The 12,982-nt window shown below is 64.3% G+C and overlaps 1 protein-coding gene across 1 annotated transcript in view; it reads right to left on the bottom strand.

Annotated features, from left to right (window-relative positions):
- UNC13A (unc-13 homolog A) overlaps positions 1-12,982 on the bottom strand; it is a 34,628-nt gene extending 21,646 nt beyond the window's left edge. The window contains exons 1-12 of the mRNA XM_086627499.1: positions 12,961-12,982; positions 7,598-7,627; positions 7,108-7,207; positions 6,785-6,902; positions 6,453-6,576; positions 6,204-6,277; positions 6,060-6,114; positions 5,207-5,242; positions 4,538-4,748; positions 2,115-2,499; positions 1,891-1,958; positions 212-305 (exon numbers count right to left, since the gene is read on the bottom strand). Of these exons, the coding sequence (XP_086483625.1) occupies positions 212-305; positions 1,891-1,958; positions 2,115-2,499; positions 4,538-4,748; positions 5,207-5,242; positions 6,060-6,114; positions 6,204-6,277; positions 6,453-6,576; positions 6,785-6,902; positions 7,108-7,207; positions 7,598-7,627; positions 12,961-12,982 (1,317 nt within the window). The remainder of the gene's footprint in view (positions 1-211; positions 306-1,890; positions 1,959-2,114; positions 2,500-4,537; positions 4,749-5,206; positions 5,243-6,059; positions 6,115-6,203; positions 6,278-6,452; positions 6,577-6,784; positions 6,903-7,107; positions 7,208-7,597; positions 7,628-12,960) is intronic.

Here is a 12,982-nt window from a genome sequence, read left to right on the forward strand (position 1 = left end):
ACGCTGGGGGAAGGTCCTCAGCACTCCCTGCCCCGCAGGGGCGTCCCACTGGGCACGAATGGGGTTGTGGGGCCACTGCTGTTGAGGCTCCCCGGGTCCCCAGGGTGTGGGATGCCCATGGGATCGTGGAGTGGAAGTGTTCGGAAGATGCCAGGGCTCAGGAAAGGGCTGTGCCCCTAGCCCAGCCCGCGGCCGGTGCCCGGTTGCTCACCTCCTGCAGCTGCATGCAGACCTTGTTGAAGGCTCTCAGCCAGTTGGCTTTGGCTCGTGCTTTGGGGTCCTGCACCTCCGTCTCCGCCTGCTCCCTGCAAGCACACGCACCCCTCGCTCACCTCCCAGCAAGGTGCTGGGGGGGGAGGAACCAGGCCCACACCCCAGACCGGACTGAGGCTGCAATTTAGGGATCCTGATGGGCCTCGAGCCAGCATGGCCATGGCAAACCCCCCCTCTTATACCAGGAAGGACTAAAAAAGGTGGCAAGTCCTGCTGCAAAGGGCAGCATGGTCAGCCAGAGCAACAGGGAGAAGCCAGGAGTTTCCCCTCCCTTGGGAGACTCTGCCCTGGGCACCCAAGGAACACGGAGGGGTCCCTGCAGGAGCAAAGGGTCAGGGACTGCTGGTGACACAAACAGGTGGATTAAACATCCTTCAGCCCTCATCTCCCCAGCAGGATGTCCTCTGGCCGCTTCCCACCACACTGGGGTCTCCTGGGATGAAGAGTTCTGAGCACAGGGGGACTTGCCAGCCTGGACATGCTGGTTGTTGTGTGGGGTTTTTTTCTCCTCTCTTGCAAAATTGAGACATGGAGGAAAAGAAAATAAATCCTCCAAACATCCCAGCCTCCTGGGGAGCGTGGTGGGACATGACATGGGAGGTGGGTGCCCAGAACCAGGCTGGGATGAGGCCATGGGGAGCTTGGGAGACAAATCTGCCCAGATGTGCCCAGGGGAGCCTTGTCTGTGCTTATCTACGGTCCTCGGTGCCAATTCAGGGCCCTCAGCATTAACTGGGGGTCCCCAGCACTAATCCATGGGCCCCGGTGCCCAGCACAGGACGTGCCAAGCCCCCAGCCCGGAGAACAGGCACGGCGGGCAGACACGAACTAAGGCCACCTTCACCAGGACACCACAGCCCTTGGGCCTAAATAGGTATTTTTTAGTAAAAAGCTCATTAAATATTCTTTAAATCAGAGATTCCCCAGCTCTGTTCTATCATTTGAACTAAACAAAAGACCAAAAAAAGCCCATCGTGCTTCCCCTCTGCACGGAGCGGTTGGCATTCACCGAACCATGGGCAAAGGGACATTTTGGATAATTAAAGGCATTATTCACACGCTGTACCAGGGACCTGGCCACCATGTAATTCATCTGTGCAGCACAGGAGGCCACAGACGAGCTTTTGCCAGGGGCCTAGGGAGAGGATTGTCTCCTGTGAAGGAAATTTCCTCCTCTGACCACGCTGAGCTCCAGGAACCCTCTGCATCCAGGGAGCCAATAGCTTGACCCAGAGGAGACAAATTGCAGCCCCAAGCCCCCACTGCCCCCACTGCCCCCACTCCCAGCTTTGTCCCACATTATAAACCTGCACCCTTGGTAGCCCTGGCAGCATCTCAAACACCTTGAGCTGTGCCCCTGCTCAGCACGGCACTGGTGGCTGGGCCAGGGCAGCGTGCCCAAGGATGCTGACCCTCGCCGGGATGGCACGAGATGGGCTTCCCCCACCTCAATGCTTCAGGCACCTGGAAAAGCTCCGGACACCGCAAAACGTCCCTGGTGCTGCCCCTTGGCACCAGCAGCACCAGTCCCAGCCCTGGGCTGCCTCCAGAGCACCCTGGGTGTCACTGGGCACAGTGCCATGCCAAGGATGCCACAGCCCCACATTTCCCTCCTACCTCTCAGCCGGTTTCGGGGGCTCGGGCTCAGGGGCTGCCTCGGGCAGGGGGGCTTCTTCCACTCCCCGCTGGGCCTGGGGAGCCTCTGGGGTTTCCTGGGGGCAGAGGCGTCCTCCTCCTTCCTCTCCTCCTTCCTCTCCTCCTTCCTCTCCTCCTTCCTCTCCTGCTGCTGTGGCTTCAGCGGTGGGACCAGTTGGGGTTGTTGCTGCTGCTGTGGGACCTGCTGGTGCTGCTGCCCAGGGGGCTTCTGTGTGGGGGGGGTAGGCATCGTGCTCGGGGGGTTCGTAGGTGCCCTGCTCCCGCAGCTCCTCCTCCTCGCCCTCCTCCTCCTCCTTAGCATAGCCTTCCTCATTCTCGCTGTAGTCCTCATTGAATTCTTCCTCCTCTTCTTCCTCCTCCTCCTCCAGATAGAGGTCATCGTCCTCCTCCTCTTCCCAGCGGGGCGAGTCTTTGCGGTAGCTGACGGAGCTGTGGCAGGAGTGGTAGGAGTCGCCGTCCCGTTCGTCCAGCTCCGAGTCCCGCAGGCTCTCGTTCTCGAAGTCCTCGCTCAGCTGGGAGCTGCCCTGGCTCAGCTCGGCCGACGAGGCGTAGCGGCTGCTCCCCGTGGGGCTGCGGGGCCGGGGGGAGACAAGGACGGGGCTCCAGTGGGGCCGTGCCGCAGCCCCGCAGAGCCCCGGGGTCCCCGCGCCGGGGGCAGGAGGACGTGTGGCTTCCCCCGTGGCACAGTCCCCGGCGAGCGCCGGGCTCCTCGTCCCGGGAGTCGAAGGCACCGACCCGGGAGACTCCACGGGCTGGGACTGGCCTCCCAGGCTGGGGTCATCTCAAGGGTCTGACCTTCCTGCCTGGGCCTGGGGACACGGGGATGGTGTCTGTCCCCTCGGCTCACCCCTGCCAGGGTGGGGGGCAGAGCACAGCCCTGTCCTTCCCCCAACCCACACATCTGTCACCCAACCCCTACCCTGGCATCCCAGCGCTCCCTGAGCACCTCCCAGGCATCCCCTCTCCAAGGACACCCCTTCAACCCCATCGCTCCCTTTAATCACATCATTCCTACCCGATTCCTCCTGCCAGGCCAGACCCCTTCCCACTGCTCCATCTGCCCCACCGGCCCCTGGCCCTTCCAGCATCTCCCTCCGGCAGCTGCCCACGGGGCAGAGGGACTCCGTGCATCCCAGGAGGCTGCCAGGGACGGGGCGGCTGCGGGGCTCCGTGGGAAGAGGCTCACAGAAGCAAACATGCAGACAGGACAGGGACATGCCTTAGGAAGAGGCCGACACCACGTCTCCAGCACCAGCAGCCAGGGCTCAGGGGTGGGCAGGGGGGGAAAGGGGCCAAGGGGACGGGCTGGGCTGGGCCGGGCTGGGGGGAGCCAGGGAACAGCGCAGGGAGGAGGGTGCTGGGGGGTGCCCAGGCTGGACCCAGCAGGGAGGGGGTACTGGCATCATCCAGGTACCTTGGGAAGGGGGTCTCGGGGCACAGGGGTGCAGAAGACGCTGCTCACACCTGGGAACTCCTCACCCCCCGGCCTCATTCTGCCCAGAGTGGGGGGAGAAGCGCCCTCAGCACATCGCGAGGGTCCCGAATCACCGTGCCAGGTTTTTGCCTGGCCAGGTTCTCCCTGGGAGGTGCCCAGAAACGCAGGGTGGCATTTGAGTCGCCCGGACCCCAGCTCCCCACACCTGCTGGCATGATGGGTCGCCATGCCAGCGAGCGGGACCAGGATGCTGGTGCATCACCCCCAGGAACTGGAGTGCGGCAGCAAGAAGGGACATCACAGGGCCAAGAGACCCCCTGGAGCACCCCAACGCTGCTCCTCCGCGAGGCGGTCCGGGACGGGGAGAAGGGGGGCACCCAGCAGCGGCACGAGGCCGCCCTTGCCGAGACTGGTGTTGGCCTCACCGCGGCTGCAAGGACCGACCACAGCACTCTGCGACCGCACACAGCACGCGAGGAGGTAGCGACCCACCTATCCGATAGGTCTAGGGACCGCCTGCTCTCAAGGGAAGGCTGGCGGCTGGTCCGCCTGCTCGACTCGGAAGCGGACTCGGCGTCGCCGCGTCCGTTTGCGGCAGAGTCGACGCTACCATAGCGTCTGCCGGGGAGGAGAGGAAGATGGTCAGCGAGGTTTCGGGGGTGCCGCGCCCGCCGCCACCCGCCATGCCCCGGCATCCCCTGCCACCGCGGGGATGCCGGCAGGGACACCTCCGTGTCCTGGGGGGACGGGGCTGGCACCTCGGGCCGGATGCTGGCAAGGAACCGAGCCGTGCTGTGAGCGTGGGGCTGAAGCGCCGGGCAGGCGGCCCCACCTGCGGCTCTGCCTACGGCCATGTCTGCGTCCCCAGCCAGGCGACACCCCACTAGCTCGGCTCCCAGTGAGGACAGCTGGGGCTTGGGGGTCCTGAAGCCCCCAGGGAGGACAGAGGAGGGCAGTGACCCAAAAAAGCTGGAAAACTTTCCAGTAAGAAGGAAAGGCTTGGGGCCGGCACCATCCCCTCTTCCTCGACTCAGCATCCTTCCCTCCATCACCCACCACCCTGGCAGCAGCATCCCTGGCATCACCCCAGGGACCTACTGGCTTCTGCCACCTTTGTGGGGGGGATTGAGAGAGCAGGTCCCGGCAGGGGGGAACTGGCAGCGCTGACGCTACCTGAGGGGCCGCTGGTCTGAGTAATCCATCTCGTAGCTCTGCATGGAGTCGGTGTAGGAGTCGCGGGAGCTCTGCTGCTGGTGCCGCATGGGGTACTGGTGGACGGAGGCGTTGGGCTGGGAGGTGGTGTAGTACGGCGGAGGGATGCTGTTGCTGGTCTCGCTGCGGTAATCGCTGTCCCGGTCATCCACCGTGCTGTCAGGGTCATCATCTGCAAGGGGCCACGGTGAGTGGGACGGGGCATGGCCCCGTGGCTGTTGTGAGGCCAGGGATGCCCCAAATCTGCCCCGCTACTGCCACCAGCGTGTCCCCACCACTGTGGGACTGTGCTGGGGGGATGGAGCCGGGGAGGGGTGAGGGCGTGCTGCACGCGTTCCCCTCTGCGGAGGGAAGTTTTGGGGGATGAGAGGAGGGCAGAGTGGGGAAATGGGACATACAGAAGGGACAGGGTGCGCGGACCCTCCTTCTGCCCCACTGACGTCCCACCCCACCGGCCCGTGGGGACAGCCCTGCCCAGGACAGGGCGCTCGGTGCCTCTGTCCTCACCCAGCACAGAGCCACAGCCTGGACCCCAGCTCCAGGTCCCCTGAGCCCCAGGCTGGGCTCTGGCACGGCAAAGGGGAACGCGCTGGAGATCGCTGGGATGGGAGGAGGGGACAGTATACTTACTCTGCTGTTCTCCCCAGCCAAAATAATTCCAGTTGCCTACAAAAAAAAAAAAAAAAAAGAGGCAGAAACAATAAGGATAGAGGCAGCTCCAGGGCAGCAGCAGGAGGAACCAGCATCTCCCAGGCACGGTGGCCCTGAGCTGGGCTGGGGACAGTGCCCCAGAATGGGTTGAGGACAGCACCCAGGATGGGGCACATTGGCACTGAGCCATGCTGGGGACAGGGACCCAGGCAGGGCCATGCAGTACCGAGGCGGGATGGGCACGGTGGCACTGAAGTGTAGTGGGGACAGTGCCTGGGGCTGGGCACGGTGGCACCGACCCCGGCTGGGGACAGTTACGGCTAGGCACAGTGGCACCAAACGGCACAGGCAACAGGGCAGAGAGGCACTGAGCTGTGCTCAGGACTGTGTGCATGGCCCTGGCGTCATTACAGAAGGGGAAACTGAGGCATAGGTTGAGACAAACCGACCTGCCACTCCAAACCCCCCAGATCCCTCTGCCAGTGCCCCCACTGAGCAGCCCTCTCACCAGCCTCACTTCCCCCACCCAGGCTTCCTGGGGGGACCATCCTCACCAGCCCCATTGCCGTGCCCCCCAAGCCCCTCTCCCCTGTGGCTCAGCCCCATGGGAGGGCCCCCACGCTGTGGGGCAGGGAGACAGCAAAGAAACACCAGCAGACACAGGAGGGAGGATGGGGACAGGGTGTGGGATGAGGCTGAGCCCCACTCAGGTCGGGGTTCAGCGCCCCAAGGCAGACACGGACCCTGCACCCACACATCCCCGCTGCGGAGAGCTGCGGGGCCAGGGCAGTGCGGGGGTCCCAGAGTGGGGCAGGGACAGGGCAGCACTTACAGCACTGGGAGCTGTGGACTGGCAGAGGCTTTTCCTGCTCCTCCTGGAAGGCAAACTGGGGAGAGGCAGGGGGGTGAGGGCTGCCCACTGGCAGCACCGCTGCTCCCTGCCCAGCCCTCGCCCCAGCCCTGCCTCTGCGCTTACATCATCCTGGTCCCGCATGGCATTGAGCTGCTCCAGCTTCTTGGCCCAATACCTGGCCTCCTCCTCGGGGATATCTGCAAGGCCAAAGATCCTGATTAATGCACAGACACTCCCCCACCCCACCCCAAAACATCCCCCCAGCTTTTGGGGCTATAGGATCAGACCCCCAGCCCCAAGCCCCATCCCTGGGGCTGGGGGCAAGGAAGGATGATGCACCCCGGACCTGTGGTGCCCAGGGACAGTACCCACCCAGCGGCAGCTCGAAGCGGGTGTCAAGGAGGATACGGTGGAAAGTGGGGTCCTTGGTGCCCGAAATCTCGTTGTCAGTCATGATGACCTGGGAGTCAAGCGTGAGCCATTCCCCCGGCCCCTCCTGTGAGGTGGAAATGGGGGTGAGGATGGCTGCCAGGGACCCCCCCTCTTCCTCAGCCCCACAACCCCACGCACGCAGGGTCCGGCCTCAAGCAGGGTCCTCTCCAAGCAGGGATGGGGAAGGCTCTGCACCGCTTGAAGGACAGCCGGGGAGGTGGCTACACATCCCTTAGGGTCCTGGGGGGATGTGTCCGTGCCTGGCTCCCTACCTCATTGGACTGACGGATGGTCCGGAGGGGGATCCACACCGTCCCCACCATGGTGTCCCAGATGAGCCCCTTGTTCCACACCTCCACGGTCAGGCCCAGGTCAAGCCGGTTGATCTCACTGGGGAGGGGGCAGAGGCATTAGGTCAATCCCCTCCCCAGCAGCCCCCCTGGGACCACCCCAGCTTCCCCCCGTGCCCGCGTCCCCAGGGCTCAGGTGAACCCCCCAGGGCTGGGGTCAGGGGGAGCACTGGCAGTGGGGGGACCCCCCCCCATGGGGGCTAGGGGGGGCAGTACCAGGGGTGGGGGACTTTGGGGACACTCACAACATGAAGTCCTGCTCCCAGGAGGGCAGGTTGCCCCGCACAGCGATGGTCGTGCTCTTGACATTCTGCACCTTCAGTGTCACGTAGGTGTTAAACTTCTCTGGGGGAGCAAGCGGAGGGTGAAGTGGCCTCCAGTGGCCTGTGTCCCCCCACCCCCACCCCCAGCCATACCCCTACCCCCTGGACACCCCACAAGGCCACCCTCCCATGGGGTCCCCCTCAGCACCCCAGCTGGCCAGGCAGGACGGACCCTACAGCTGCCAGGGGTGGCTGGGCTACGAGCCCACCACCCTGCCCAGGGCACCCCACTCTCAGTGGGTGCTTCCCCCGCACCTGCCAAACGATGCCTCCAGAGCTGAGGCTGATCTGGGGTCCCCTTGCCACCCTCTAGCTCTTCCTCAGATCCTGCCACCTCCAACCAGCCCAAGAGCTAAGCCCCTCATTGAGCCCCTCCCCAGGTGGGCGAGCAACTAGAAGGGGAGGCACTTACCTTGGGGCCCGTCGAACTTGGCCTTTTTAACTGTGGGGACAGAGAGGGAGGGAAGAGATTGAGCCTGAGAGCCCCGTGCGGGGGGGCTGGGGACCCCCAGCAGGGTGCCAAGGGGGTGGGAGGACCCCAGGCCTGGCCACCACCACCCCACACCCCCCCTCCGGCGGCTGCAAGGTGGGGGAAGGTGGTGGGATCCCTCTGGCTGGTGTAAATCAGGAGTCGCCAATGCCAGGCATGAGGGAGGGAGTTCGGGCATGAGCTGGAGGTGGGCACTGGAGGGAGCAAACCCCCTCCCAGAAAAAACCTACCACTTTGTGATAATTTGAAACATCTCATTGCAGCCCTGAATGAGGAGCCTTCATCAGCCGAGGGGGGATTTAACCCTCCCCACCCCCCCGCATCTGAATTCGGGTCCATTCGGGGAAACACATGACGTTACCATCCACATCCCGGGGGGAAAAGGGGGGATTTGGGGGCACCTTCCCCTGGCACCAGCCCTTGCCCCGAGGCACCAGCCCAGCAGCGCCAGGATTAAGGCTCTTGCCTCCCCCCCCAAACCGCTGACCCCCATTTCCTACAGGAAACCTGGGATGGGGGCGGGGGGGGTGCTGTAACCCTCCCGTACTCCACGGCAGCCCCAGCGCTGGTGGAGACGCTCCCCCAACTCCCAAACTCCCCCCCACTGCACCCCAGCCCTGTCCCCGTGCCAGGGGGGCACCAAGGGGCTGGTTTCCATCCTGCCCATTGGGGACCCCTTGCAACTGGGTGGGCGCTTGCAGGGTGGGGTGCGTCTGGGCCAAATCCTGCTCAGAACATCCCCAATTCTGGCTGATCCTCCCTCCCCCACTCCAGCTTTACACTGGTGTCACGAGCGGGAGGTACAGGGGGATTTGATCCCCATGTTTTGCCCACAAACGGGCAGGTGGGCAGAGAGGCGGGTATCAATGCTGCCAATGCCAGGGGGTGGTGGGGGCAAGAGGGGTCCTCGGGGCTCACAGGAGGATGGGGGGGAGCAGGCGGGGAGGGAATGACACAGCACCCGGAGAACAGTTAAATGACGCGGGTGCCAGCGGGTGGAGGAACCAACGTGACCGAGGAGGGATGAAAATAGCCCTGGTGATAGAGAAGGTGATTTGATTTCAGAGACGTGCCACTCGCCCGCCCTCTTATCGCCCGCCGCCAGCACCGGAGGGGCCGCGGGGGCTGCCACCGGCTCCACGTGCCCCGAGGAGGCAACACAGCACACGAGCAGCCCTTGCCTGGCCCCGGGGTACCACTGGGGAAACTGAGGCAGGGCAGGATCGCCGGCTTAGCCTCGGGGAACCGCTCAGAAAATAACCGGGGATCCTTCGGCTCGACCCACCAAGAGGGTCATGCGGCGGGCAGCTCTTGGCAGCAACTTTGCCCGGAGGAAGGTCGCCAGCCACGTCACTGGCGGCCGTGTTCCTGGGGAATCACAGGACTCCGGAAGCTGCAGCTTCACTTAGGGATGGGAGGGGCGGGTTTCATGAGTGGGGGGGTTGGTTTAAGGCCAGGGATGAGGCTCTGCGATCCCAAAGACCCCCCTAACGTCGCCGGGCTGGGAGCGCGGGGCCGGCCGGGATCACTGTGCGTTATTGTATCATATTCCAGATTTTTGATATACCGGCTGCCCCGTCCCTGGCAGTGTTCAAGGCCAGGTTGGATGAGGCTTGGAGCAACCTGGTGTAGTGGGAGGTGCCCCTGCCCATGGCAGGGGGGTTGGAACGAGATGGTCTTGAAGGTCCCTTCCAACCCCAACCATCCTAGGATTCTATTATTTTCTATAATGCGTTATTTAATATTTATTATTATATTATAGTACAGTATTAGGTACCCAGACCTGCCCACGTCGCCCGCTCGGAGCTGCACAGGGACCCCTGGCACAGGAGCGTGCCCTGGACCCAGCCACACCTGCCGAGGCCGACCGCTCTCCACCAGCCGCTGCCTCCGAAACGGGAGAGCAGAGGAAGGAAAAGCTCCAAAAATACCCGAGCTGACAGGAACAAATAATTATCTGGGGAACACGTGGCTCTCCTGGCTGTCATCTACTGCCAGGGAGAAGTCCTGCTGCCACCATCTGTGGCTGACGGCCTCTGGCAGGCTGTGCCACCCTGGATTGGCACAGGGGTGGTGGGTCCCAGGGTGCCACCCTCGGGCTAAATTCAGCCTGAGCCCCCTGACAAGGAGCTGGGGACAGCGGAACCCGCGTGGAAGTGGGGTACCCCAAGACCCAAGGTGCTTCCCAGGCTGGGGGACTCAGCCCCCTCTTGGGTGGGGGGTGTTGGTCAGTTGAGGAAACTGAGGCAGGAGGCAGCTGGCGGGGATCGGGCTGGCAATAGCGTACAAACCACGCTGGGCCGTAGGCATCCCGCGACACGTCTGTGTGTCTGTCCATCCCTCTGTCCATCCAGCCATCCTTCCATCCGTGCATCCCTCTCTCTGTCCATTCATTCACCCATCTGTCCACCCACCCATCTCTCTGTCCGTCCATGCACTCACCTGTCTCTCCATCTGTCCCCTTCCTCCATCTGTCCATCTGTCCTTCCATCCATCCATCTGTCCTTCCACCCATCTGACCACCCATCCGTCCATCCATCCTCTCCCTCTGTCCACCCACCCGTTTGTCTGTCCATCTCCCCACCCCTCTGTCTACCTGCTCACCCCTCCCCACCCCTCCACCCATCTGTCCATCGCTCTGTCCATCCACCCATCCTTCCGTCCGTCCCTCTGTCTGTCCATCCATTTACCTGTTTCTCCACCCACTCATCCCTCTGTCCATCCATCCGTTCACCTGTCTGTCCATCCACCCATCTCTCCGTCCGTCCTTTGATCATCCATCCACTCAACCGTCTCTCTATCCGCCCCTCCCTCCATCTGTCCATCCATCCTTCCATCCATCCGTCCTTCCATCCATCTGACCACACATCCGTCCATCCATCCATCTGACCACACATCCGTCCATCCATCCTCTCTCTCTGTTCACCCACCCATCTGTCTGTCCATCCCCCCACCCCTCTGTCTACCTGCTCACCCCTCCCCACCCCTCCACCCATCTGTCCGTCCGTCTCTCCATCTGTCTCTCCGGATGCCCGTCCACCCGCCCGTCCATCTGTCCGTCTGCCTCGCACCACTTCAGACACGCCCCCCCACCCACACCCCCCTGTCCTCGCTCGCCCCACACCTCCGGGGCCACTTCAGTGCCCGTCGCCCAGGCACAACCCCCTGGCACGATGCCCTTGGTGGCTGCGTGTGGCCCCGGCCCCCTGGGAGGGGTTGGGGGGGGGCTCTGGGGTGGCACCCGCACCCCTGGGACTCTAAAAATATGGTGACAAAAATAGCTGCCCCCAGTGAGCGGTGACGGGGAGCTGCTCCTCACCATCCACCCCCAGCTTCACCGCGGTGCCACTGGGGTGTCACTGGGGGTGTCTCTGGGGGTGTCACCGTGGGTGTCACTGGGAATGTCCCTGCAGGTGTCCCTGTGGGTGTCACTGGGGATGTCTCTGGGGGTGTCTCCGGGAGTGTCACCACGGATGTCACTGTGGGTGTACCTGGGGGTGTCACTGGGGGTGTCACCGCAGGTGTCTCTGGGGGTGTCACCGTGGGTGTCACTGGGAGTGTCCCTGCGGGTGTCCCTGTGGGTGTCACTGGGGATGTCTCTGGGGGTGTCACCACGGATGTCACTGTGGGTGTCCCTGGGGGTGTCACTGGGGGTGTCACCGCAGGTGTCTCTGGGGGTGTCTCTGGGGGTGTCACCGTGGGTGTCACTGGGAGTGTCCCTGCAGGTGTCCCTGTGGGTGTCACTGGGGATGTCTCTGGGGGTGTCACCACGGATGTCACTGTGGGTGTCCCTGGGGGTGTCACTGGGGGTGTCACCGCAGGTGTCTCTGGGGGTGTCTCTGGGGGTGTCACCGTGGGTGTCACTGGGAGTGTCCCTGCGGGTGTCCCTGTGGGTGTCACTGGGGATGTCTCTGGGGGTGTCACCACGGATGTCACTGTGGGTGTCCCTGGGGGTGTCACCGGGGGTGTCACCGCAGGTGTCACTGGGGGTATCTCTGGGGGTGTCCCTGGGGGTGTCACTGTGAGTGTCTCTGGGGGTGTCACTGGGGGTGTCACGATGTGTGACAGTCCCTTAAATGGGACCAAAGACACAGCCCTCCCCCTGCCAGAGGGGGGGACCCCAAATGCGGGGCTGGCCGGGGGCCACACAGAGGCGCTGGCTTTGGGGTGGCTCCGGGTCCCCGTGTTGTGGCCCCGCCAGGGGAGGGGGGGCTGTGACAGCCCCCACGGGACAAGGACACAGCGGGGGAGCCGGAGGGGACAGAGCCCCCCCTACTAGGGGAGCCCCCATTTTCCTACCGCTTTCCCCCAGGGAGGGGACACCAGTGGGGAAATCCCACCTACCCTGTGCCCCACCTCGCCCCCAGCTGCCACCTCCAGGACCCCCAGGTGCCACCCCCTCCCCATCAGGGTGCTGCAGAGCCTGGGAAGGGGGGGGAAAGGGATACCCCCCCCCCAAGATTTCTCACCAAGTTGGGCAGGTCTCAGCGTGTTGGGGTGCAGGGAGCCCCCACCTGCGTGCTCCCCCCAGTTCATCCCAGTATGGGGTGACCAGCATCCATAACCGAGCCCACCCCCCTCAGCAACAGATCCCCACGCTCCTGCCCTGACCCCTCTCCCCCGCATCACCATGCCCGAGGTGGGGCAGTGCCTGCAGGGGCATAGGGGGCTGAGGGGAGGGGGGTGTTTGGGGCTGGGGGTGTAATTTGGGGGGGTATTTAGGGGTTTGCGGGGGGGGTGGGGGAAGACAGGGGGATTTGGGGGCGATGGGGTTTGGTGGGGGGGGGATGGGAATGTGGAGGTGCTTGAGGGGGGGTTGGGGTGGGGATCGAGGGGCGTTGGGGGGGTCGTATGGAGGATGTTTAGGGTGGGGGGTGTTTGGGAAGGCGGGGGGGCCGTGTCTGCAGGGTGGGGGTGCGTGGGGAGAGACGCCAGGGGTGGGCGCGGGGAGGGGGGTACTTGGGGGGGGGGGGGGGACGACACACACTCTGGGCCGGGCGGGGTGCGCCCACATCCCCCCCCCGCCCCCCCCCATATCATTCCCGTCTCCGGCGCCGCGCGCGCGCCCCCGCCGGTTCATTCATAAATCCAGGCGCCGCTTTTTTTTTTTTTTTGTGAATGGAACCGTTCCCACGACCCCCCCCCCCCCCCCCCCCGGGGCTTCCCGTTGCACGGCGGGGGAGGGGCTCGCTGCCCCCGGTACCGGGGGCAGCGAGCCCCTCCCCCGACGTGCAACGGGAAACTCGGGGTTGACCCCCCCGCCCCCCCCCCCCCTTTCCCGGTACCTCCGACGCAGAGCAGCGACAT

The sequence above is a fragment of the Tauraco erythrolophus genome, chromosome 28, assembly GCF_009769465.1.
Source record: "Tauraco erythrolophus isolate bTauEry1 chromosome 28, bTauEry1.pri, whole genome shotgun sequence".
Taxonomy (NCBI): domain Eukaryota; kingdom Metazoa; phylum Chordata; class Aves; order Musophagiformes; family Musophagidae; genus Tauraco; species Tauraco erythrolophus.